Source organism: Agelaius tricolor, unplaced genomic scaffold, assembly GCF_023055355.1.
Source record: "Agelaius tricolor isolate 1412-34295 unplaced genomic scaffold, bAgeTri1.0.p SCAF_3, whole genome shotgun sequence".
NCBI classification, from domain to species: domain Eukaryota; kingdom Metazoa; phylum Chordata; class Aves; order Passeriformes; family Icteridae; genus Agelaius; species Agelaius tricolor.
In genome coordinates, this window is record NW_027269263.1 from 2,285,420 (window position 1) to 2,310,068 (window position 24,649).

Sequence of the window (24,649 nt, forward strand, 5' to 3'; positions counted from 1 at the left end):
TTAGTATTACAGCCCCCAGAGCCATCTATTAGCTGTGGATGAGACAAATTACTGTCCCTTTTGTTCTCTGCAAAGAGGTCACCTGTATTTTCTGCCATGATCCAGACTTTATCCTTCCTAACTTCTGGCACTTTACAGCACTGAGGAGAGGATTTCTAGCCCCACTTTGTATTGAAGCAAAGAGACTCCCAAATACTCTGACCTCCCTCTGGAGGTGTGTATCTTCCTCTGCTAACTTTAAAGAGAGTTTACAGTGACCAGTCAGAAGACTGGGATCCTTAATCCAGTGCCTAAAATTCAATTCAGCACTTACAGGATTGCCCAAAGATTTTGATTTTGGATTTAATTTTTATTTGATTTTGGATTTTACTGCCATTATGTGATGTTAAACCACTGGAGTTTCAGGGTCCACAAGGTACGTAGGTGGATTCCCCACCTCTTAGGGTGCTTCCCACAGGACATTTATAGCCCCATTTATATCTCTGAGACAGATACTGTGCTTAAGCTATACTGCAGGGCAAAAGTTGTAAAAAAATATATGAAAGAGCTCAGTTACAAACAAATAAAAAAAGAAAGCAGAATTTGCTCTTGTTCAGATCATTCAGGTTGGTTGTTTGCTCAGGCTGACTGTCTAGACTGTTAGATTGATTGTCCTTGATTAGATTTCTTTAGGAGCATTGAAATTTCTATTTTGCATCAGGGTTTATTAGCTCAGGGACACACTGAATGCTGCATTGATGTACTGTACAGCATAGCACTGTGTCACTGCAGGGTGACACAGAACCACCAGGTTTGATCCTGTGCCAACAATCAGGTCTATTGAATGGGTTTTCCTCCTCTGGGACATCCCAGAGCTTTCCTATCATCCACAGACCAAAGAGGGAATTTTGGCCAGAGGGAAGAGCCTGGGAGCTTTTGTATTGCTTTGAACTGACGCACAAGCACCAGGGACTGGGGATGCCTTCCCTGGCTAATTTCAGTCTGAATACAAGAATCCAGAGTCTTCCTCTAAAATCCAAAAGAAGGGGAACATCACTAGAACAAAGATTCTAGCAATTTAAAAATCCCAAGTGAACCACCAGCTCAATTCAAAGACCCATCCCTTACTTCACAATATATAAGCACATTACCAGAAGCACAAATCATTGTATAAATACATGTCAAAACCCCATCTAAGGCCACTGTTTTGGATGTTTCCAGCAAAGTTAGCATTAAATTTTGGTGAAATAGTTTCCACTTACCTTTGTAGAGCATTGTTCTGTAGTCTTTTCCTTCCCAATAGCTTATATTGACCCTGGTAAAAACATTGTACTTCTCTGGGTACTGAATTTCAAACAACACTCCTGTTTCTGGAGATGGCTTGTAATCATAGATAGAAACATTGCTCACAGGAAGTGGTTCTAAAGGATATACAAACAAAAGGGGAAAAAAAAGGAAGAAAGGGGCAGATTAATAGGCAAACCGAGTTCTTTGCACATATACAATATCAATGAAAATAAGTGTTTTTGAAGGTATGGTATGGTATATATTGTAGATACCATATATATGGTATATACACAATATAAATGAAAATAAATGCTCTTGTAGGTATGGCACAGGCACTCTTAAATCTACCAGATGATATTTAGGGTTTCACTGAGGTGTGGGGCAAAGCTACCTGGGACATTGTCAAAGCCAGTATTTCTATATTTCTCTCCCTTCAAAGAAGGTATCTTCTTAACACTTATGCTTTAACAGCAAAATGTCCATATTTGACATTAAAAAAAGTTATTATTTAAGCATTCACAGTCATGACCTCAGAAATATTTTCATCTTTAACACTTGTCAATCATGTAGAAGTGCCCAGACAAAACCAACACAACACTTGAAGCTGTTTGTGACTTCAGCATAAATGCAGAGCTTTCAAGATGAGCTGAGAAAATAATCAGTGTAATGGCCAAAGGAAGCTACATGAATAAAGATTTCCTATTTTGGTACCCATACATTTCTTTGTTTCATGGGTAGTTATACAGTCCCCATTCCCAGCATGTGAGAGGCCCACCATCCTTATCTGTTTATCCACACCAAACTTCTACAAAATAAACAGGACCACTACCATTATTTTACAGATGAATAACTGAGGTACAGAGAAGAAAAGTGATTTATTGGAGGGTACTGGGAAAGCCTGTGCACAGGAAGGAGATAAGTCAGGAATTGCTGCTCTCTGAACTCAGAGTCAGGTAGCCCAGAAAAAGTAAGAAAATTATCCTGTGTCCTGGGATCTGAAATCCAGACCAGTGCAGCTCCATCAGCTGAGGAAAGCCATGTCAGTTCACTGCTGCATTGCTGCTGACAATAAGAGTCACATTTTTATTCAGCCTTCTCTATTCATTAAAAAAACCCCAAGAAAAACTAAAAGAAAGAACACCTTTTGTTCAATGCTCTCCTCAGCAAGAAAAAAATGACAGCAACCCAATTATCCTGTGGTTAAGAGGTCCAAGCAAGGTTATACTGTTAGCTGAAATTTGTCATAGTAACATATTTTAATAGAGATAGTTAATACAATTACGCCTACATCCTTATAAAGATTAGCATGTTGATTTACTTCTTGCACACTACAGGGATCAGATTGCAAAATTCAGGCTGTTGATTAGCACAGCCTTACAGGACCGTTTGAGTTCAAAATTCTGCTGCTCTAGGCCCTGGAGAAAAACTAATAAAATATTTTTTCCCAAAGAGCATAGTCACAATGGAAAGGAGAAAGAGCAGATGAAATAGGAAGATCAGTATCACGATCAAAAGTGGTATTATCCCACAGGAGGTGGAGATGGAGTAGGTTAATCAAAGATGAAAAAGACCATAGTAAAAAAGGAAACTAAATCCCAATGACCAGCAGAGTATTTTCACTACCGCTTTAAGTTTCTAGATGTGATGAGAAACAGAGAAGAAAAAGCAACAGGGAATAAAACCATAGATGCAAACAAAATCTCTCACCAGAACCAGTGTCTCATCATTTCTAACTTTACCAGAGCATGGAAATGCAATAGTGTGGGATTATTAAACTGTTTCTCATGGCATTATCTCCATCAGATATATATCAGTATATTTGTACACTAACCACTTACAAAGAGAAACTCCCCATCCCTCAGATACCAACAGGCACTTCAGTGACGGGATCTGTGAAAATTCTGCTGACATTTCATGATAGCCCAGAAATAAACAGGAGTAGAGCAGAGCACAGGAAACAAAGCCTACCCTCTTCTTTCTGCCAATGCTCTTCCAGTCGCTTATTCCAAAATAAAGAGTGGAAATGACTCTCCACATGGCCAGAGGGTTCATATCACAGCTCACACAGCACACCAGAGTGGTTTAAATGTCAATAACAATCTCTAAATAGCACAGAGCTTATGTTCAGGCATCTCCCACACTGGTGGGTGTGCCTTGGGCTTTCTCCTGCTATCTCATTCATATCTGAGGTCTCCTCTTTTTTGAAAGAATTACTGAAACTTTCTTGTGCCAGTGATTCAATTACCCCTATTTATTCCTTCCTACAACAAATCAAATAAAGGATGGAAGCTATATTCATTTTTAATCCAGATGATTTTTCCTCCTGATGCTTTGATTTAATTAAGCAACAATTGAATTAAGTGGTAATCACCACAGACTCTCTTTTGCGTCGCTATCTTCCTCTCACTATCCTCTCCTTGCTCGTGGCTGATGTTAACAGAGCTGCATGAGTGGCATAATGCAATTTAAAGATCCTCCCATTATCTTACTTCCTTCAGCACCAAATCGTCACATCAAAAGCTATTTGCACACTGTGAAATTAAAAGAACGCTCAGCAGATCATGTTCTGTCTTCCACTTACTAACTGCTCCTAGGGCTATTAAAATTACAGAATATGTAAAATGCCACTCTTTACTATCTATATTTATAATTCAGAGCATAAACAGTCTGGTCTTTTTAATTTTACTATTTTCAGTGTTTAGGATGCAGCTTGTCACAGATTTCAATGGCTGTCAAGAAATAGCCTAAATTGAGTGGAATCACAGAAATTTAATACTTAGAGCTTTATAAAAGCCCTGTACTATGGTGAAGTCATATTACAGAAGGGATTTAGAGCATTTCACTGTCCCTTTTAATAGTTTAAACTACCTCATCACTTACAATCTCTTTATTTTTAGACTTGGAGATTATATTATATACACATAGACAAGACTGCAGGATCAAGACCTGAATTTGCCATTTTTCTTAGTGTCTCAGAATCTGCTGCTCCTGTAGCAGCTGCTTTCCCATTTTATCTGTTTACAGGAAACTCAACTTCCCTGTTTATCCTGGACTTTCCAGCATTTTGCATTTAGCACATAACTTGCATTACACAAGCATCAAGACAGCATAATAAACGTGCCTAGCATCTTTCTCCAATGCCCTGGAAAATTCTGAATGCGAAATCCTCCATTAATGCATTCAGTTTGTGTCAGACACATTAATATTTGCAATTCAGGAGGGGAAAAAAATGTGCTATGAAAATAAGTACCATATTTCAATCCAAATTAATTTGTTTGTAATATGTGCAGATTGGGTCACTCTACAAATTGAATTGATTATTGCTGTGGCTTTGAATACAGCATTACATGTGGGACTGAGATCTTTTGCGTCTCACATTGGACCCAGATTAATAATTTTTTACCTCCATATTGTGACTTTTATAAAAAAGATGCCCCATTAATGGAGTGACCTAACCCCCATGGGTAATTCCCTTTATTTACATGAAGAAGTTGTGAATTATGTGATTTTCTCCCCAGGATGACACTAGTTATGTAGCTGTATCATTACTGGGAGTAAGCCACAGCCAGGGTAAATCTTCCATTATGCTGTAAACTTTAGGATGGTTTATCTCTTGTTAAAAAGAAACCATCTTTGACATTAAAGAAGATCTTGTTCAGTACTTTGGGAACACAATGTTCAAGTTTATGATAGGTAATAGTGATATTGTGCTATTGCTTATGAAGGGGGAATGCAAGTGAAAATAGCACTTGAGCAATGATGACATATAGTGCAATTTCTACATGGTCACATAAGGTGATAAATAAAAAGATGACACAACCTAAAAAATAATGTTGTCACAAGAACAAAGGCATATCTATTGTTCTTGAACAGATTTAGGCCAATTGTTTAGATCCTCCTTACAATGCAAATTACAGCAGGCTGCAGTTCTTTCTGTTTCTTTGATTCTGATGGAGAAGTTTTTTCACCCTAAAAAGAGGATAACATGGTTTATTTGCTGGAAGAAGATGAGCCCTAATGGACTTAGATGCTCTTGTGAGTTACATTTCAAAGTTAGGGCTGCCATGGATAACCAGCCTTTCTAAAGGTGTTTCACGTCATCCTTTAAGAAAGAAAAAAAAAACATGAAGGGCTAAAGTTTCACATTTCATTAAGGGGAAAAATCCTCTGAAGCTCAGAGTTAAAGAACCCTGATCCATTAACAAGCCAGAGGAAAGGACTGGACCTGCTGAATCACTTCCTGCAGCATCTGGCACAATGACAACAGAGCATTAACTGGGTGTAATGACAATTACTTTCTGAGGGCTGGAGATCAGAGTCCCAGGCAGCAGCTGTTGGCCTCTCCAGGAGAATATTTTTATAGGAGACACAGAGGCAGAACTCCCCCTAAAGGGAATATATTTCACAGTCATGTATGCAGGGAACCATCAGCTTTTGAAACAATGAGACATTTTACCACTCAGAATTCCTAATCATCAGTTAAAATAAAAGCCAGGCAGAGCTGCTCTTAATTACCATCACAGATCCTCAGATCCAGATTTCTCCAATTCCCAGCAGAGACACATTTTTTCCTGCAGCACACAGTATCTTTGCAATGTACAGCTTTTCCCATTCCTACAAATGTATAAACATTTTTTTCCTTCACAACGTAAAGCTGACAGTGCACATGGAAAAAAAAAAAGAAGAAGATGATGCTATATGGGTATGAGTCACCCTGAGAAGGATAAAATAAGGCTTCAAGCTGGGAAAATGTAGGGTGAGTGAGTGAGTGATCAGTGATCAATCACTGATTTTACAGATGTGCTCTTCATTTATTTCATAAACTATTTTAAAATCAATTAGTAATAAGGAGGAATTTTCAGTCAAGTATGTCAAACATTAAATAAATTATACAAATTCCAGAGTTACTTCATCCCCATTGAAAAGCCAAAGCTCCAAGAGCAGAGGAAAGCAAGCCTGAAACAGTTGTGTGAGATACCAGAACTGCTTCAACATTGCCCAGACTGGAACAGGTGACTTTGACAGGCACAGCACAATTTCACTTATAGGAAATTCTCACAATTATTCTTCTCAAAACCATTGCAAGGATCTTTAAAAAGCAGTCAGGGTTTCCATTTTTCTCCTTCAGAGATACACTGAGCCAAATTTGCTGAACACAACTTTGCTACAGAATCAGAAGCAAAAAGGGTTATTTTGTGCTAAAATTCAATGTTACAGGTTTCTTATCTAAGAGTTTTCAAATAGCTCATCCTTTTTACTGCAACAATCTGGACCACAGACCCTAAATGAGGAAATTCTACAGCTTGTGGTATTTTTGATTAACATGAGAAAACCCTGAAATTCTTCAAATCAGAGACAAGGAGAACTGTGCAGTCTTGTAGAAAAGAACCAAATGAACAATGGAATGCTCAGAAGGAACATATACACATGAATATGTGCATGGATGACATGCTCACATGCAATACAAGGAGGTGACCCAAGACAGACAGCACGGCTTTGTTAAGGACAAATGGTGCCTGACAAATCTGAAGCTTTACATTGAATATGAAAAAAAACTTCACTGAAAAGGTGGTCAGGCATTGGAATAGGCTGCCCAGGGAAGTGGCTGAGTTGCTATCCCTGGAAATGTTCAAAGAATATGTGGAGGTGGCACCTGGGGACATGATCTGGTAAGGAACTTTACAGTTTTGGGTTAACAGTTGAACTTGATTATCTTAGAAGTCTTTTCCAGCCTAAATGATACTATGATTCTATGTTACAGGTATATTTATATGACATGATTTTGTATTTTTATGTGTACATATTTATGCCCATATATTTATATGAAGAGTTACACATATATATGCCTATATATAATGTATAAAATATATATTTTGTTAGATTTTCAGTGCTTTTCTGGTCAGAAACCCTTTAAGGGATAAAACAAAAGTCTTCTCTTAAATGTGTTATTCTCCTGCTTTTTCTTGCCAGTTCCCTTGGAGGTAGCATATTATGGGAGACATGAACAGGAGAAAGGAAATGTCATAAGGATTTACCACCAGAAAGCAGAGGTCTTTCATGACTCTCACTGAATTTCTAAGTAGGCAATGCCTTTGAGGCACCTTGGTCTTGTTTTGATGAGCACTTTTTGGGTACACACAGCTCTTTGTGAAACTCAGACCTCCAGCACACATTGAAAATCTGGATCTCCTTTGCAGTCTCCAGGAGATCCCTAAAAAACTCTTGTGAGCACTGCCTTGGGAATAACCACATTGGCATCACCGGCTATCCTGCTTGATTTATTTTGTGGCAGCCTAATGAATGGGGTCAATCTGCCACTGGTAAAGCTCTCCTGACACCAATGGAGTTAGAACAGGAATTAATTTGGTACTGGAAGTTAATTGCAATGTGCCATTCTTTCATGTCTAAGATATAGCTGGAATAATTTAGATAGTTACATGTCTTTGCATGATTAAATAAACCAAGAATATTAAACACTCAGAGAGCACAGGGCAAAAAGAAAAATATAGATCTATCTTAATTATTATCTGCCAAAAAAAATCAAGTTATTGATAGTCATAAAATTATGAAAAACAGGAAGTGGACAATACCAATGAGAGGGGGAAAAAAACCAACAACAAACCAAATACCACCTCATGCATTTTTGTAGGAGAAACCAGTGGTCACAAAAGGAGTTTTAAGAACTCTTCTCAAAACCTGAAGGGTATTGAAACCCCTTAAAACTCCCACCCCAGCACCCTGCCTTTTCATTCCAAATTTACTTTCAGTTCTGTAGTCTTGTGCCCCAAAAGATGAACTCAGGAGCAAAGGCTGCTACAAGAGAGCCAGCACTCATCAGTCTGCCTGACAGAAAATATCACGGAGGAGATTGGATCCTTTCCCTTCCAAAGCTCACAATTTGCAGCCTACTTTGGGAGTTCAGTGCAGCATCCTTCAGTGCTGCCTGCAGGACTGCCCTTTCTTTGCCATGAACGTGGTTGTCTCTCTGTTGAGGCAAAACCAGAGAAATCCCCAGGTCTCTCTCTGTTACACGTGTCCCATTGGCAGCACTGGCTGAGGGCCAGGATCCCTGGTCCTTCCAAGGTCTGGGGGAGCAGCAGGACACCCCAAGATGCTGCCAGCACACCCCATCAGACCGGTGCTGTGTTGGAACCCAGGACATTCCTCTGGCTGCCTTGGAGGACTCCAGACCCTGGCAGGGGGCTCAGAGACCTTGGCACGGAGTCACAAACACCTGTGCCTTTGATTTTAACCCATGGAAACAATTACCAACTTTGTGTGAAGAGTTACAAGCCACAAGGGTTTGAGTAGAATGATAGTGAATTAGTCACAGGGTGGAAAAGTAGAATTCTGGGGTTTTTCAGAATGGGGGCTCAAGAGGCAAGATGGAGGAATCTGGGCATGTCCTGGCCTTCTTCTTCTTGTCCTCCATCTTCTGCTGTGATGGTGACACTTCTGGATTAGTTTAGAGACAGACTGTCTAACATAGGTGATAGGTATTGGAAAATTATAATTTTCCAATTTACAATACTGTAAATAAAGTACAGGTAGTTTTTAGTGTAAAAAGCCAACACCACCCCAAGGGTGGTCAGTGTGCCACAGCCTGACCTGCTGGACAGATCTCAGCAGCTCAGAGAAAGAAAAGGGAAAATAAACAACTTTGAAAACCAGAGCTGAGGAATCTCAACTTCTTCTTTGGTCGCAGGGCTGGGAAAAAAGGCTCTTTAATACCTTGGGAGCCATTCCAGCAACACAAAACCCAAAAAACCCAAGAGTGGTGAAATCATCGAGCCTTGGAGGAGGGAGAGTGACATAGGACATGCCCTTGGAGTCCCCAGCCTCGTGCTTTCTCAGGAACACCTTGTGGAAACCCCCTGAGCCAAAAATGGGAAGCCTGGGGCTGGCTTTGGTGGGCTGAGTGATTCTGGCTTCCTTCTTCCTTCAGAGATTCCCTGCACAGGAGTGTGTGCACCATCTGCCAGCCTGGATTACACCTTCCCTGCTACCAGAGACCCTCGTGGGCTCTGGAAATCAAAGAGCAATGAGCTCTGCTGCACAACTGCAAGTGCAGCACCCAAAACCTGCTAAAAATGCATAATGAAGCATTTTTCTTCCAGTTGTATATGACAACAGATACTTTAATTATTTTCTTTGAAAACAAACATAAAATAGAAAATTGGATTAAAATTACTACTTTGCTTACAAAGTTAAAGCAGTCAAAGGAAAGGAAATTCAGGCTGCCTGTGAACCCTGAAATTGTTCAGTTCTTGCATTACCCAACAACATGATACTTTTCCCATGGGACCCTTCATGGTTTTCTTCATCAGGGCACAACTTGAGCACACAAGGGAAGGCTGAAGAAAGTATAGACGATGCAAAATCTTGTTACTCCTGAATTTTAGGCTCCTCACTCAATAACACATGAACCTACTTGAACATGCTTTGAATGTTATTACTGCGGATGGTGTTTCCTCATTGACACAATAACGCAGGTACAAAAAATTCCTCAGATGTAATACAACTAAAACTACACATACAATCCAATGTGCCATTTAGGGAAACAAAAAAAAAAAAAATCTGAAAAATTAGTCTGGCTCTATCCAAACAGATTTTTTGTCATGTTCCAGATGAAGAAAAAATTTTCTATTCTACAAATTGTTTTCAGTCTCCAGGCTGGCACACGGAACCTCAGAGCCAGAAGCACAGCTGGAAATCTGTGGTACTTTGTACAGTGACAGAGCAAACAAAATCACACATCCTCCCCACGATCAATGCACCTGGAAATAGTAAGAGACAGGCTACTACAAATGTGTTCTCCATCACAAACACCTTCAGCTATACTGGCAAGAACACATGGTTTTGGTGACTGGTGTCTGTTTTCCAAGTTTGGTATTGCTTCCACATATTAGCAGTAAAAGAACAATGTTATAACATTTAAAACAGAATAAAACTCATGAAATAAGAGGAGCACTTACACTGAAATGTCAGTCAACACTTGTCCCCTTTACTCGATGTTTGGAACTCCTGGTTTGAAGGGTTTAGGATGACCATCTGAGAAGGGGGGGTTCATTCATCACACTGTTTTAGTATATTACACCTCAGTGTTCAGGAAGGGCCAGCCAGGGGAAACCTACAGCCTTTCCTTTCTTTCTGCCTACACCTCATGAATTTTCACTCACACCTTGTCAAGACTTCTTCCCCACTGTTCTCACACAGGGATGCATCCTACACAAAACCAGGACCCATTAAAAAAAAACCAAACCAAACCCAACCGTCTTCACAAAAACAACTTCTGGGGGAAAAAAAGCCACACACACAGACACAAAACAGAAGAAAAGAAGAACAAGATGTTACTTACTGGTTAACACAGTGATTGATCTCGCTGACTTGGAAACCATATTTGAGTTGACCACCAAGAGAGTCACTATGTAATACAGGCCATGGTATTTGGCATTGAAAACCACAGGGGCAGGTAAAGTGCTATTGAATTCGTCGAACTGGAAAAAGTAGTTCTTGGATTCTCCAGCTATCTTCACAACATAGACAGAGGATGAGCTCACCACGTCTGATGCCTCCAGGGACACAATGATACAATTGTCCTCTCTGACAGCAACTTGGAAAGGCTCTGCACTCTACGAGACAAGAATAAAGAGTTTCTTGAGGTAAAATCTAGTATTTTACTTTCACCTATTTCCCATGTTATTCATAAGATCCTCATATTTGCAATAAAGTTACGTCTTATATTCTACTGGAGAGTTAACATCAATCAGGAGCAATTATTTCAGGCTGCAATTCCCAGTCAGCCAAAGCCCGCAGGTTTCTGATTATCAGAGGCCAGTCTCTCTGCAGCAGAGGATGGATCCTGCTGTGTGTTTTCTGATACTCCAGATACTCCACTCCTTACACCCTGAGGAATAAAGCCTCTGTCATCTTTTCATGAGGAAAGGTGAAGTAGAGCAGAAGAAGGATGAGATTGTAAAGGGTATCAGGGCAAGAGGATTTCCAAAAAAGCCTCAACATCATTTAAATCCCCCCAAAAAAGAGGTGATTAAATCAAAATTCTTTTATCTTGCAGAAACAGGATCATATATTCCTCTAACAGATATATTCTGCCAGCCTACAACTGAAGAATAATTTTGGATCCTTCCTAAGCTTTTCCAAATGGGTATTGCATTAACCATACTTGCCCATTTCAGCAAGTACCAAGTGATAAGCAGCCCTTACCACAATGTCTGTAGTTTTGTCTAGCACTTTTTTATTTCCTAAGCTACAGCATTTAATTTTCAATATTCCTTTTATTAGTAGTAGAGAGAAAGGAGCAATTTAACCTTGTTTTCATGTATCATGAGTGTGTTAAGCCTCTGCCAGCTGAAAACACTTTCCTTTTTATTAATTTCAAACCAGCTGTCAGGAGAAGCACTTGTTCTCTACAGGAATTTCAAAACAGATTCATGCTAATTAATGAAAAGGAAAAGTTCAAGCTTACTTTAAGAGTTTCCTTTTTGCTTACTAGACCACACCACAGTTTATAATTATTTTACCCCCCATGATAACTGTAATATCTGGTATTTTCAGTTCCCAACTCCACAGTATTTTTTTCCTTCACGTTTCACAGGCTGAGAGCTCTCAGGGAAAGGTGGAAAAGCAAGGCTAGTTTGCAACTTTGATCAAGTTGTTCCTGTACCAGAGAGAGCTAGAGATCTCCTTCAGAGATTAATTCTAGCAGCCTGACTACCTCCTATTTTCTTGTGGTTTTGTTTAGTGCTTGTTCTTCCATGAAAACAATATTTCTGGGATTTATGCTGCAAGAACCAGGATCCCTATTTGAAATTCACACATCTGGTGTTGCCAGCTCCTGGCATTCAAAAAAACACCTAAAAAAATAAAAAAACAAGAAAAATAAACACATAAAAATAACAATAACAACAGAAATAAACTAGCCAAGAATAAATAATTAGTTCTAGGAGTGTAAAATTTAAACCAGCAGCAGTTTGTCTTTCCATGTATTGATGGTATTATCATTGGGCTTTGACATTTACAGTGTACCTAAGGCTATACCACCCTAGAGGCAAAGCCACGGGCTTGAGACAGAGCCCCTAAGCAAACCCTCCCATCTGATCCAAGAGGAGAACAAGGCACAAAGCACATAATCAGCCCAACCCAAAGAGGATAACCTGTCTAGACAGCTCCAAGCCTGAGATTAAAAACAGAGGCAATGCAACTTCAGCTGCTGACTTGAGGCTTGCTTTAGTTAGTCTTTTAAAAAATTACTTTTAAGTTGTTAAAATTGTATCTGCCAATGTTATCAGTGGGAGAATATTTTGGTATGGAAGTCTGGGTAATTTTTCACAGATGGCAAAGCAATTGCTCCAAAAGGTTTATAATGGTTTATAATGTAAGACTACAACTACAAAAAAGCTTCCATGTGTTTTCCCCAGCCTGAGCTGAATTCAACAGTTACCCTTGAGTAGATCAAAATTCTACATTTCAAGTGGTTGTATTTTGCCTTAAATCCCAGTCAAGCATTTGGATTCACACAGACTCAAATATTTAACTGGGGATTAGGCTTAGATCTGGTCAAAACCAAGTAGAGGTTCTCTTATTCTTCTTCCTCCCTACTTTCTTTTCACTAAGAAAATGTGGAATCAATTCTACTTCAGCCCTCCTGGTGTGGGAAGACAGGAGAAGGAAGGCACAGGTGTCCTGGCTTTCCAGAGGCACATGCACTATTCTATCACAGAAGCCATGGTTGCCTTCAAAGACCAAGCAAGGACTCAGCAAGGTTAGTTCTATACACTAAGCTTGCAGTTCATGTGCAATCCCACAGAAATCTGTGGGTTTTGACCCTCCACAGGCTTGCATTTGACTGCTTCACTGAGGAAAAATAATGGTGTGGTCTCTGAAATTATTCTGGCCTTGGCACTAAATTCCACAGCTCCAACTCCACGTGCCTACCTGGCTACAAAGAACCAGCCCAAAGTGCCAAATGAATTTATATGTGCCAACAAACAGTTCCAAGCAAGTTCCTTATAGCTGGATGCTATAAATGAATTGCAATGCTAATCAAGTACAGCTGGAAATTAAGCATATAATTGCAGAGTCATGGACATTCCTAGGATATAATTAGATATCAGGCAATGCTCATATGGGTTGTGATTTTACTCTTTGATTCTTCCATGGATATTGTATTAATCATGATGAGACCATGCTTTTATTTTTCCCCCTCAATATTTTCCTGAATCCACAGCAAGCACCATCCAGGAAATAGTTCACAAGCCCTCTTCAACAGCTCCCACAGAATTAGCATGGAATGCTTCTGCCAGCTAAATAAAACTCTCAGACATTTCCTATTGTTACCTATGACACCTGTCTGGGGTAAATAGCTTTTTTTTTGAGTGCTCCATCACCTTAAGCACGTGGGGATTATGAAATGACAGCTTCCCTCATCCATGTCCAGACGCTTTGGAAGCTCTGCTGCCATGGTGCATTTTTTGAGGGCCACCTCCTTAGCAGCCCTGTGCCCCATCCAGCCCATCACTGCAGGATGCATCCCTCTCTAGAGTGGCCCCTTTCCAGTGATTATGTGTCTCTCTGTGTGCTTTCCAACTGATGCATGCAGGGAACACATGGTATGGGGGACACATATGCTCTTTATTATCCACTGGCTCTTGAAGTAACTTTTAGCCTTTAATTTCTAAGACTGGAGTGGCAGATCAGAGATCAATAAAAAGAATTGGCAATTAACATGTCATGAGATGAAATAATTTATCTCCTTTGGAATATGTTATCTCCTTTGGAATATGTTTTAAAAAGTACAGACTGTTCTGGCCATCCTTCCTCCAAGTTGTACAAGGTCAGGGTTACCAGCCAGCACTGGGCTTATGATTTTGAAAAGAAGGCTAAGAAAAAAGCTGAGTATTTTCTCTAAGCACCACTGGAAGTGACAAACGTGCCCCACTTAACTAGATTGTAAAGTCAGTGTGTCTTAAGACTGACAGCATCAGTATGGTAAATACACATTTCATTACTTCTGGTCAGCTACCTCCAGGATTTAATTTGCTGGTGTCACAGCTTGAGCGGCTGTTTCATGCCTGTGGGGAAATTTGGCAGGGCTTGTGCATTCAGAAACAAATGATTAGCTCCAACTTCCTTCCTAGTTTATTATTACAAGCTCGTGCCACGATAAAGCACTTAGAAGAAGAAAAAAAGAAGGAGGGGGGGAAGTAAATCCCACAATGTGATGCCTGTTCACAGTCATTTCCAGTGCAGGGATGAGTCATGTTAGTGGAATTTCCAGCCAATAACCAGGTCCCAATTAAAATAAAAAGGAAGGGGAGACAAGGAGATATACAACATGTCAAATAAACAATATCCAAAGAGTAATAGGAAAATAAATGGTGTGCAGCAGAGCTCAGAGTCCTCTTTTCAGAAGTTTATATCCTCGGTTTATTTCCATATAACAGAATGAGTTTTACACATGAGGAAGAGATCAAAGCTGCAAAACAACTACTGATTTTAAGTACTCTAGCTTCTGAATGTCTCATTCTGAAACACATTGTGCCAGAACCCAATTACCAGAAGTGCAAGCAGTTACAAGTTCTGCTGACTTTAAGAGGAGCTGTGGCCACTCATCAGCTCTGTAAAATTAAAGTGCTGGTAACTGCATCTCATTATCTAATGCCAGACAGCTGGAACTAAAATCCCAAACAAATCTGACTCTTGTCAGCTCTTACAGAGTAAATCCTGCAGCATTCACAGAATTTTCAAAGTAAGCAGGAGCAAATTTTAAAGCTATGAGGATCTACTTCTCAGGCACCATACTGATCACCTACTGCTTGATGCTGGACAAAAATAACATCCATGCAAGTATAAGAAAATATTGAACACTACTACATCCAGACCTATTGGGTGAAATACTGGCTATTTAGTGAGTGATTCTACTACACTCTGATATATTTTGTCCTGGTGGCCAATAATGCTAATTTCATTCTAAATCATATGATGACTCATTCTCACCACGATTCATCTTACTTAATCTTAGGTACTTAAAAGGAATGACTAAGCCAGGATGACCTTTTCAGACAGAACACCTGTGGATTCACCTAAGACTGGAATTAATTGTGAAAAAGCACTAAACAGCCAAAGGGCTGATGGTCCCAGCTTGGCAATATTCCTGCAGCCCTCTGTCACTCGGTGCACTGAGTCCAAGCCTTACATAAAAGACACCATTGGGATCCAGATTTCAGGTTCCTGGCCTTTGCTACAACCACAGAAAGCAGGTAAGAAATAAATACTATTGCAAAACGTGCTTCCTTGGAATTGCTAGCTACCATTATTAGCTCCTAGAGTTTAAACAAAATAGGTAAAGACATTCTTAAAGAACTTAGGGAAGCACATCCTAAGCTTTCCATGTGTTCCAGTGAATTCTGGAGCAGCACAGACTTCAGTGGTGACTGGAAGAGGAAAGAATTGTTTGACATGATCTTCAAAAGTGTGAACAAAAAGTGTTACAGCCTTCTGACAGAAATGTAAAGACTTCTGGAAAATAAGGATATTTATTTCTGAGGCTTTTGTTTTTATCTACACTTTCCCACAGGTTGTGTAAAGATCATCCCTTAATAAACACTCCTCAGAAGAAATACTCCATGGGAAAAAAAATGCAAATCTCTATAGTTAAGATTTTCCATGCAAAAAGGAATATTTTAACATGTAAAAAGATAGCAAAAGCTGCAGTTCTCAATAATTTATGGTTTGTGATTCAGGTTAACACATCATTTCTGGCATTCTGCTCTATGAATAGTGTCCTCAGCCCTGTTGCTATTCTGAGTCTCAAAAAGCCAGTAACAACAATCCTCTGGTCATATTTTATAAATGAGCCCCCACATTTCTTTGCTCTAGGAGACAGCTCTAAAGGGATAAGTATTTTTTCCCATCTCTGCCCACAAATGCAGAACATGGGGGTGGATTTTTTTTTTAAGCAAACATCATTATGGTATGTACAGCCCACCATGTTTTGCTGCCATTCTGAAGTTAATAACCTGGAAGGAAATATTTCTTCACACAATCAACTGCTACTACAACAGCATTAAGTAGATTCCAGAATGCTAATTTCAGTAAGACTACTATCTAATGTATCCCACTGCTAACATGTCCAACACTTGATAAATTATTGCTAAATTTATATTTCTAGCCCATCTTTCTAGTGCAGAGGGCAACAACCAAGCACAGTGATTCAGAGGCCTCGATGTTAACAAGGTTTAAAACTAAGTTAGGGCTTCTAGGATGGCATTTCTCCCTGCACAGGTGCACCCCAAATACAACAGGAATTCACACCCAGGCAGATACAGTTTGGTTTCTCTCCACTCTAGATTTTTAGCTTTCCCCTAGTACTAAAATTATGTCAAAAAAGCATAATTCTGCTGAAAGAAAATATGATTTTGATAGAAAAGAAAATATGATTTCTCTTCTCCAACTCAGATCTTTATGGAGCCTCTGCAATTAAAGTTTAGGCATCCCTTGTGGATGTAGCCAAACACATGCCAGATGAACCTTGTGCTTTAATTAAAATGCATCTTCCCTCTTGAGCCTGTATGTGAATAACAGAAAATGAAAAAGGGCCCAGGAAACATTTCACATTGCCTCAAATCCCTTAATTCCACCAAAAGGGCCCTTCTCCAGTCAATTCTTGCTCTCTGGGACAAGAATGAGAGCAAACTTCTGCCTCAACCAATGGTAAAACGAGCAGAGCTGAACACATGCCAGGTGGTAGGTGTTGGTTGGATCCCCTGCTAAATTCCAAAAAGAACAAGTAGGGGGAAAGGATGGGAAAGAAACTCCATGTACACATTATCCTAAGAACACACCCACCACCCAGCAATTAATAAGGATGGTGTGTAATTAAGCACAGCTTCCACCTGCAACTGCAGCTCACTGCCCATCCCAGGAGCAAGGAGGAACAGATCACCTCGTGACAAGGCAGGAGAAGGCAGTGTGAACAAATGGGAATAAATTCAGGTAGATTTTGAAGAATTTGCTGATTAGAAAGAAGTCTCTCCTTGCATGGTGAGAAACAATCTCTGTGGTGTTGCAAAGTGCCCTGTTGGGAGATGAGGGAGCACACAGGGGATGTGGGTTTGGGTGATGAAGGACCAATTCATTCATGTCCAGTCCTTCAGCTCCAAAACTGTGGCTTCACCTCTGCCAATAATGGAAGTCTGTAACAGAAACTTCTGATGCTGAAACAGCTTCTGAACAGCTACTGATGCTGAAAGGTGACACTAGGAAGTTACACAGAAAATTCCTGGTGTTCAACAGAACGGGAGGGCTGATGTTGCATCATGAGAAAACAATTCCAGCAATGCTGTGCAGCTGAGATGAACTGGACTGGAGGCAGCTGAATTTCATACTGCATGCTGAGAGTATGACACAGGGGTAGAGACTGACCTGGGGGGTGCTGAAAGAGTGGAAAATGCCTCAATTTTGAATAAATAGGGTGCATATATACCCTTCATAGGTGCACAAGTGAGCTAGTTCTTAAAGGCAGAATGCAATGCTTTGCTACTTGCATTATCTATAAAGAGCACAGCTGGGAGGGAGTTAAGAGTTCTCACTTGTCAGAAAAAAATTGGAGACCAAAGTGGTCATGAAATTAATTTGTAATCACAAAGCAATGTAAGGGAAAATGGTGGAGGAGAACCAGACTTTCTCTTCTCCCCCATGTTTATCTATAATAAGAGAACAATTAATTTACTTGTAGATAGGGGCTATTCCAGAATCCTAATTCTTTGTTCCATATCTCCAAATGTTTTTAAAGGGGATTAGGCACCAAAGTGCCTTTAAGTATTTTCAAAATTCTGAGACTACTAGAGAGATTTGAAATTGGTATGGATTCGTGAAAAAAAACCAAAAACAACAAACAACAAAACCAACAACAACAACAAAAAAACAAAACAAAACAACCCCAAACAACAACAACAAAAAACAACCTTAAAAAACCCTAAAAAAACCCCAAACCAAAAGCTGTTCCAAATCTGGTTTTTCACATTGGTCTGGTGCTCACCTTAAACAAGTGGTCTGCCTTATTGGTGGTCATTTTTCTATCACCCCCTGCCTCTCAGCCCCCCAGAAAAAAAGCTGCAGACACCCACCACCCTTTCTTCACTGGTCACAGGAGTCATGGCATGTCCAGAAAACTCAAGTCTAAACCCAGATCAGCAGTTTTCATACTCTATGCTTACTGCCCTTCTTCCCTGAGCCATAACGGTAATGTGGCTGTGCCTATTACATGTGAAAGATTGTTCACTCAGGTTCAAGTACAGCTTTATTTTGTTTTCAGATCCAAGTGGAACCTGATGCTCTGCACTTTGATTACCCTGTGGTGCCCCTGTGCTCTCTAAACAGGCAAGAGATGAACAGACAAGCTGCTGAGATTTCCTCTTGTTATTAATATATAGTTTCTGCAGATGAATGGTATTCTTGCTAAAGTATTTGCTGTGGTAAAGTGTGTGTGTGTGTGTATGAGTGTGATTGATTGTTTTGCTTGGTAAGGGTTTTTTTTGCTTTTTTCTGACCTGTGCTCAAAGGAAAGCAAGCTGACAGTGCCATTTCCCTGATTACTATCAAGAGATGAGCTCTGTAACTCTTTGTACAGCACAGGGTCAATTGCAAATCCACACAGAACATTTCAATTGCAGCTCCAGCCTGATTGTCAATTCATTTCTAGCGTGGCTTTAGGCCCAGTTCAGCCATTTGTAGCAATCTGCTAAGTTCATACCCACAGAAGAATGCTCTGTCACACTGGCAGTGCGCTGCTCAGAAGTCATAAATACCCCCAAACTCCAATGCTGCAAAAGCTCAGAAGTTGTCACTGCCACCCTGCCCTGCAGGGACGGCTCCAGCAGGATTTATTTGGTCATAGTGTATCAAGAATTTTGTTTTTAGCACAACTGCCAGAAGCTGACTTGAAGTAAGAGAAAGAGAGGAGTGAATACAAAGAGTTCAGGAAATGGAGCCAGGACTCTCAGCTGCTGGAAACTCCTTCCAGATGTAAAAGTGCCCAGAGGAGGAGACCAGGGGACAATGACTGCTGTTGCCTAAATGAGGACACCTCAAAGATTTTCTGGCCAGAACTTTTGTGATGAGACTTCTGCATTTAGTGTGGGATTAATCTGGCTTCAATTTATCATAATAAAAATTGGGTGTGTAGTCAAATCTTATCATCTAGGTTCCCTCTCTACTCTGTAGGGAGAGAGGGATCTGAAGAATTTGATTTACCCACTTAACCTTAAACAAGCTGCCTCCTGCAGATGTTTGTGTCTGTGCACCTTCCATTTAAACACCAAGAGCCAGATGAGAGCAGAAACAGCTGTGTATGGTTTGATGGCAGCTGCAACTCAGATTTTTAAAGCCATTTTTATGTATTATGGCTCCTAGTCTTTTTTTCTTGTCCAAATTGATATTATAAGGTTTCAATTTTGTTTAGCTATTCTCTTTTTCAGCAGTATAAAAGTGCATGATGGCTGTGACTGAGCAAGGCAAATAACTTTAAGCACATGGAAGGTCCTAGTCAGCAAAAGATGCAAGCATGTCCATAAATCCTTTGCCTCTGTGACACAGGCAGGCCCTGAGTACACAGAATCAATCAGGAGATCAAGGACTCTTTTCTGGAGCTGCCAAAGAGTGATAACCCCTGGAACTTCCTTCTAATTTGTTTTGAGTCTTTTACGAAGTAAGGTTGCTAAAAAGTCATTCAAGGAACAATAAAAGTCTTGGTCCCTTAGGTGATGCTGAGCCTTCTGCTCTGCAGGTTTTGTGTTCTCCTCACAGAAATTATTATTCCTTGCTGTGGTCATGTGGGTTTTACACTTGGCAGCTATTCAGTGGCCAACAGGGATGCAGTCAAGCCACTACAAATACATTCATCAGCCCAATATCTCAGGCTGAGGTAGCCCAGCAGTAATGGCATGGAGAGCAGACACATTAAATTTCTGTCTGGTTTGGCAGCTACAGACCCTGAGAGTGCAGAACTGAAAGAATTTAACTTTTGCCATTAACTTTCTTTTATATATTTCTCTTTTAATACCTGACAGAGCTTTTCCCCAGGCATGACAATGGCTAGCCAGGCAAGAGAAGGCTTAACAAACTGAGAGATGAAATCAGCTGAGAAAAGGCTGTGTGGAAATGGGCAATGAGAAGTCTGTTCCCTACAGTAGAATTGACTGTAAAACAAAAATATAAATTTTCTGAATGCTGTTTCCTCATTTTAACTCAGGATGCTCTGTAGTGTCTTCTGAAAGGGATGAATTTATAAACAGCGTGGCCTTAAATGAGTCAACATGACCTTTCCCAGACATACACCACACTAAATATTTACTGAGCTTTATTTCATAGGCATTAACTCACTGCTAATATAAAAAGCTTTCAGGCTGCTAAACAATGCAATATGTAATCCTATCATTCTGACATTTAAGAAAATGCACATTTTAAAAGTGATAATGATTTTCTTTCCTAGTTACTTTCTAGATATTAGATCACCATGTATTTTTTTATGCTGTAATTTTCTTCTTCCATTTTATGAAGTATTTTTGTTGCCAGTGAAAGGGAAGGATAAGGATGAAGGATAATGACATGGATCTCTTTTCTTTTGTCTTGAATTTAACTCACAGTATGTGTGTTTATTGTGTATTTAACTCACATGTATGAAGTGGTGCTTCCATACATAAGCACTGGTCATTATATATTTAATATTATATCTAGAACAATTATATAATTATAATATTATTATATATATAATAATATTTAATATAGTAATTATGTATATATAAAATCCAAGCAAAAATACATTTAGCCTTGTTGTCTGGCTGTCATTTGCAGGACTTAGTGTGACAATTTCTCAATAACTGCAGGGTAAATATACAAATCTCTTATCTCATCAACTCCTGCACTTCAAATTCAAGCAATACATACATTGCCTAAGGTCTTACCCAACTCTTTGACTGAAACCAAAATATTTTCATGATCTTCCTGGGAGCACACCTGCCCGTACTTTAGAATTACCAAACTGACATGGCTCTTTTTTCCTAAATTTGACTACAAAAAGTCACAAGGAAAGTTTTGCAAATGTATATGGCGTCTTATAATGCAAATAAATATCTACAATATCCTTCAAAAAAACCAGAACTGGACACCAAGGTATTTTTTGTGTTAAGTTAAATGTGCACCCTTAAACCTTTCCACCTTCCCAGCCTGGCTCTTCACGTACAACAGAAAGATGTAAGAAAAGGCACACTGGCAGCACTGAGCCCCTGTGGTAACAGAGGCAGCTTCATCTCCAAGCCAAATGAGTGGTTTCTCTTAGTTATTTATAGCCCTTTTAAATTTTAATCACTTTATTTACTTATTCCCTGCCAGGTCCCTACTGACCACACTCAGTTTTCTCTCTTCTTCCACTCCAGTGTGCTCATAGAGCAGTGAAAGCTCTTTATTTCCAGTATCAGTCTACAATGTTGTTTCTCAGCTCAGGTTTACTCTGGATGCAATTTTTGCCTCCTAACTCAGGCACCAGAGAGCCAATGGACAGAAGTATGGTCCTTCCCAGCTGTTTCCCACCAGTCTTTGGAAGTTTAAAGCAGCAGAGAAAGAAGAAGGCTGGTGTTTCTTTGGGGTTCTGCTTTTGTGGCTGACAATAGGTTACATCAAGTATTGCAGCTCTGGGCATGTTTCTGTGATGATTTCTCAAAGAAGAAACCTCAGGCTTAGTGAGTCATGGAGTTTTCTGTCCACCAGAACTCCAGAGGAGAAACTCATCACCCAACAGCACCCTAACCTCCCTGCAATTCACAGCACCAAAAATCATTTCCAAGCAACAGCTTCTCCACAGCTTAATGAAACACCAGTAATAGGCTCTGCACTGAGCTCAAGAACCAGGCAAAACTGACTGACTTAAATTACCACAAGGATTAGGGACCATAAACACAATCAGCTATAAACAAAATCAGTCTATAAACAAAAAAAGGTATTTACCTATGGCAACAAAATGAGCCATGCTGTCCTTATCTCTGCTGCTGCAAGCACTTAAAGCGTGCATGTGAAAGTGAACATCCATGCTTGCACTCAGTATCTGCATGTTTATGAATAAACTGCAATCAGTTTGACAGTATTCTTCTTTCTTGCCTTATTAGCCCTGTGAGCTCTTCACTCAGTCTTTGCATGCCAAAAAGGCAGACAGGGAAAAAACATCAACATCCTTGTGAAGCTGCACACAAGCACAGAATGTCTACATAAATAAGAAAATTAGACCCAAAGACTAGAGACCATGCTCCAAAGAGCAGCAATGTCTTAGAATTGGCCACAGTAAAAAGAGAAGCTGGGGAAATCTTGGAATTTTTTCCCCCATTTGTCTGTACTTGAAAGAGAGGAAAAAAGAGACATGCATGACTGATGGTAATGGAAAACCTATTTGTGTCCAATTCACTGGAGAAAGAGCACAAGGACATATCATCCTTGTGAAATAATTTGTCTTGTATTCCTTGAGCCAGATGAAAGTCCCATTATGTACAAAACAACACGTGCAGATGAATACAGATTTGGGAGATCTATTATTCTCTCAATACACTGCCTTGGTGTAACCTCTGTCACGAAAAAGGCTCTTTCCAAGTGCCTCACACTGTCATAAAGTGTGACTTTTTCCACTAACCCAGAATAGATTTGAAAGTGCACAGCAGCACCGAGGAGTCATTCATGATTAGGGCTCTTGCTGTGAAACAAAACTGGCACATGCTCCTGGAACCCACAGCAATTAATGAGTGTGAAATCAAACAGTCACACCACACCGACTGTTCCCAGAGCAAAAATAGAAGGAAACAGCCACATCTCTATAGCCCTGGATGGCTTTGCAATTCAGAGAGACCTTTGTGAGCACATAACAGCTTCATTGCCTCAGATGAGGCTGGTGCTGATGTATTTCAACTCCTCAAAATCTTCCTCTTCACCCCGCTAGGAGACACGAGGTACTCTTATCTCAGACACTGCTCATTACTGATTCCCTAACCTGACAAGGGGTTTGTGCAGGAACAGAAGATTTTTGAGATCTAAAGAATGATTATGAGGTGACACAGGTAAGATCTTAGCAAATCTAAGTTTTTTTTTTCCTCTTGCAGTGCTAAGGATAAAACCCAAAAACCCCACAAAAAACAGGCCCAGTAGTCTGCCCAGTGCAGCACAGAGCACTGGAGCCTCTTCAGCCTGCAAGGCATTGTGCTGTCTCTAAATTTTCAGGGCTTACAGAACAACTCCATCTTCTACATCAAACTGAGTAATAAAAGAAAATTAAAAAAAGAAAAAAAAAACACCAGAAAAAGCAGAAAAAAAAAACAAACCCAGAAAATCCCCCCAAAAAAACCCCAAAAATGCCCCCCGAAAAAAAGAGAAAAACAGAAAAAAAACCCCATGAAACCCCAACCTCCACCCCCAGAAAAAAAAATTAAAAACCAGAAAAAACCCATAAAACCCAAAAACAACCCTAAAAAGGTCCCCAAAAAAACAGAAAAAAAACCCCAGGAAACCCCTGCCCCCCCCCCCCCCCAAAAAAAAAAGGCAGAAAAAAATCGCAGGAAACCCCTGACCAGAAAAAGGAAAAAATACAGAAAAAAAACACATTAAAAAGGGGGGGAAAAAAAGGAGAAAAAAAGAAAAAAAGCTTTGAGTCACCATTCTTTGTTGAAATCTGCTACACTCACATTACAAATAATCAATTCCAAACACAAAAAATGATAGCTCTGACAGGAAAAAAAGCAGTCTGCATCAACACATGGTAAAAGAGAAGCTAGAAGGTAAAGAGCATGCTAGTTTACTAAGCAGTCCTGGAAAAGCCAGTAGCTCTCATTCAGATGCAGTTCAGAAAAACACAATTGCCCAACCTGGCCTGAATATAGCTGATGTTAATGTATTTATGTTTGTTAAGACACCTCAAGTATTTAACCTGAAGCTGAAAATCTTGCATGTTATTTTATTCACACTTAAATTTTGAAAAATTATTATGAATATATTTGATGTCTACATCTTACATGGATGGTTTTGGTTTGTTTCATGGTAAATATTTCATCCGAGGTATTCCTAGAAATTTCAGAATGTTCTAGCAAAAGGAGCTCAAGAATGAGGAGCTAGGGAGAAAGACCAAGAGCACAGATAGAATAATGATTATAATTCAAACAAAACTCCTCAGAGGGCAGAAGAAGCTACAACTGTGAGAACTAGTTGATTTGATTCTACGTACACAAAAGTGATAAGAAGGATTTTATACTGGTAAGACATTTATTTTTTAAGAGAGATTTAATTAAATGCCTCTCAGATTTTTTTTTTTCTTTGAAATTTTAACTGTCAGGCA

General features: G+C 39.7%; 1 protein-coding gene across 2 annotated transcripts in view; it reads right to left on the reverse strand.

The window, feature by feature from the left end:
- Positions 1 to 24,649, reverse strand: part of PTPRO (protein tyrosine phosphatase receptor type O) — a 147,943-nt gene that overhangs the window by 55,548 nt on the left and 67,746 nt on the right. For both annotated transcript variants that reach the window (XM_071422115.1, XM_071422114.1), the window contains exons 2-3: positions 10,625 to 10,898; positions 1,242 to 1,400 (exon numbers count right to left, since the gene is read on the reverse strand). In XM_071422115.1, coding sequence (XP_071278216.1) covers positions 1,242 to 1,400; positions 10,625 to 10,898 — 433 coding nt within the window. The remainder of the gene's footprint in view (positions 1 to 1,241; positions 1,401 to 10,624; positions 10,899 to 24,649) is intronic.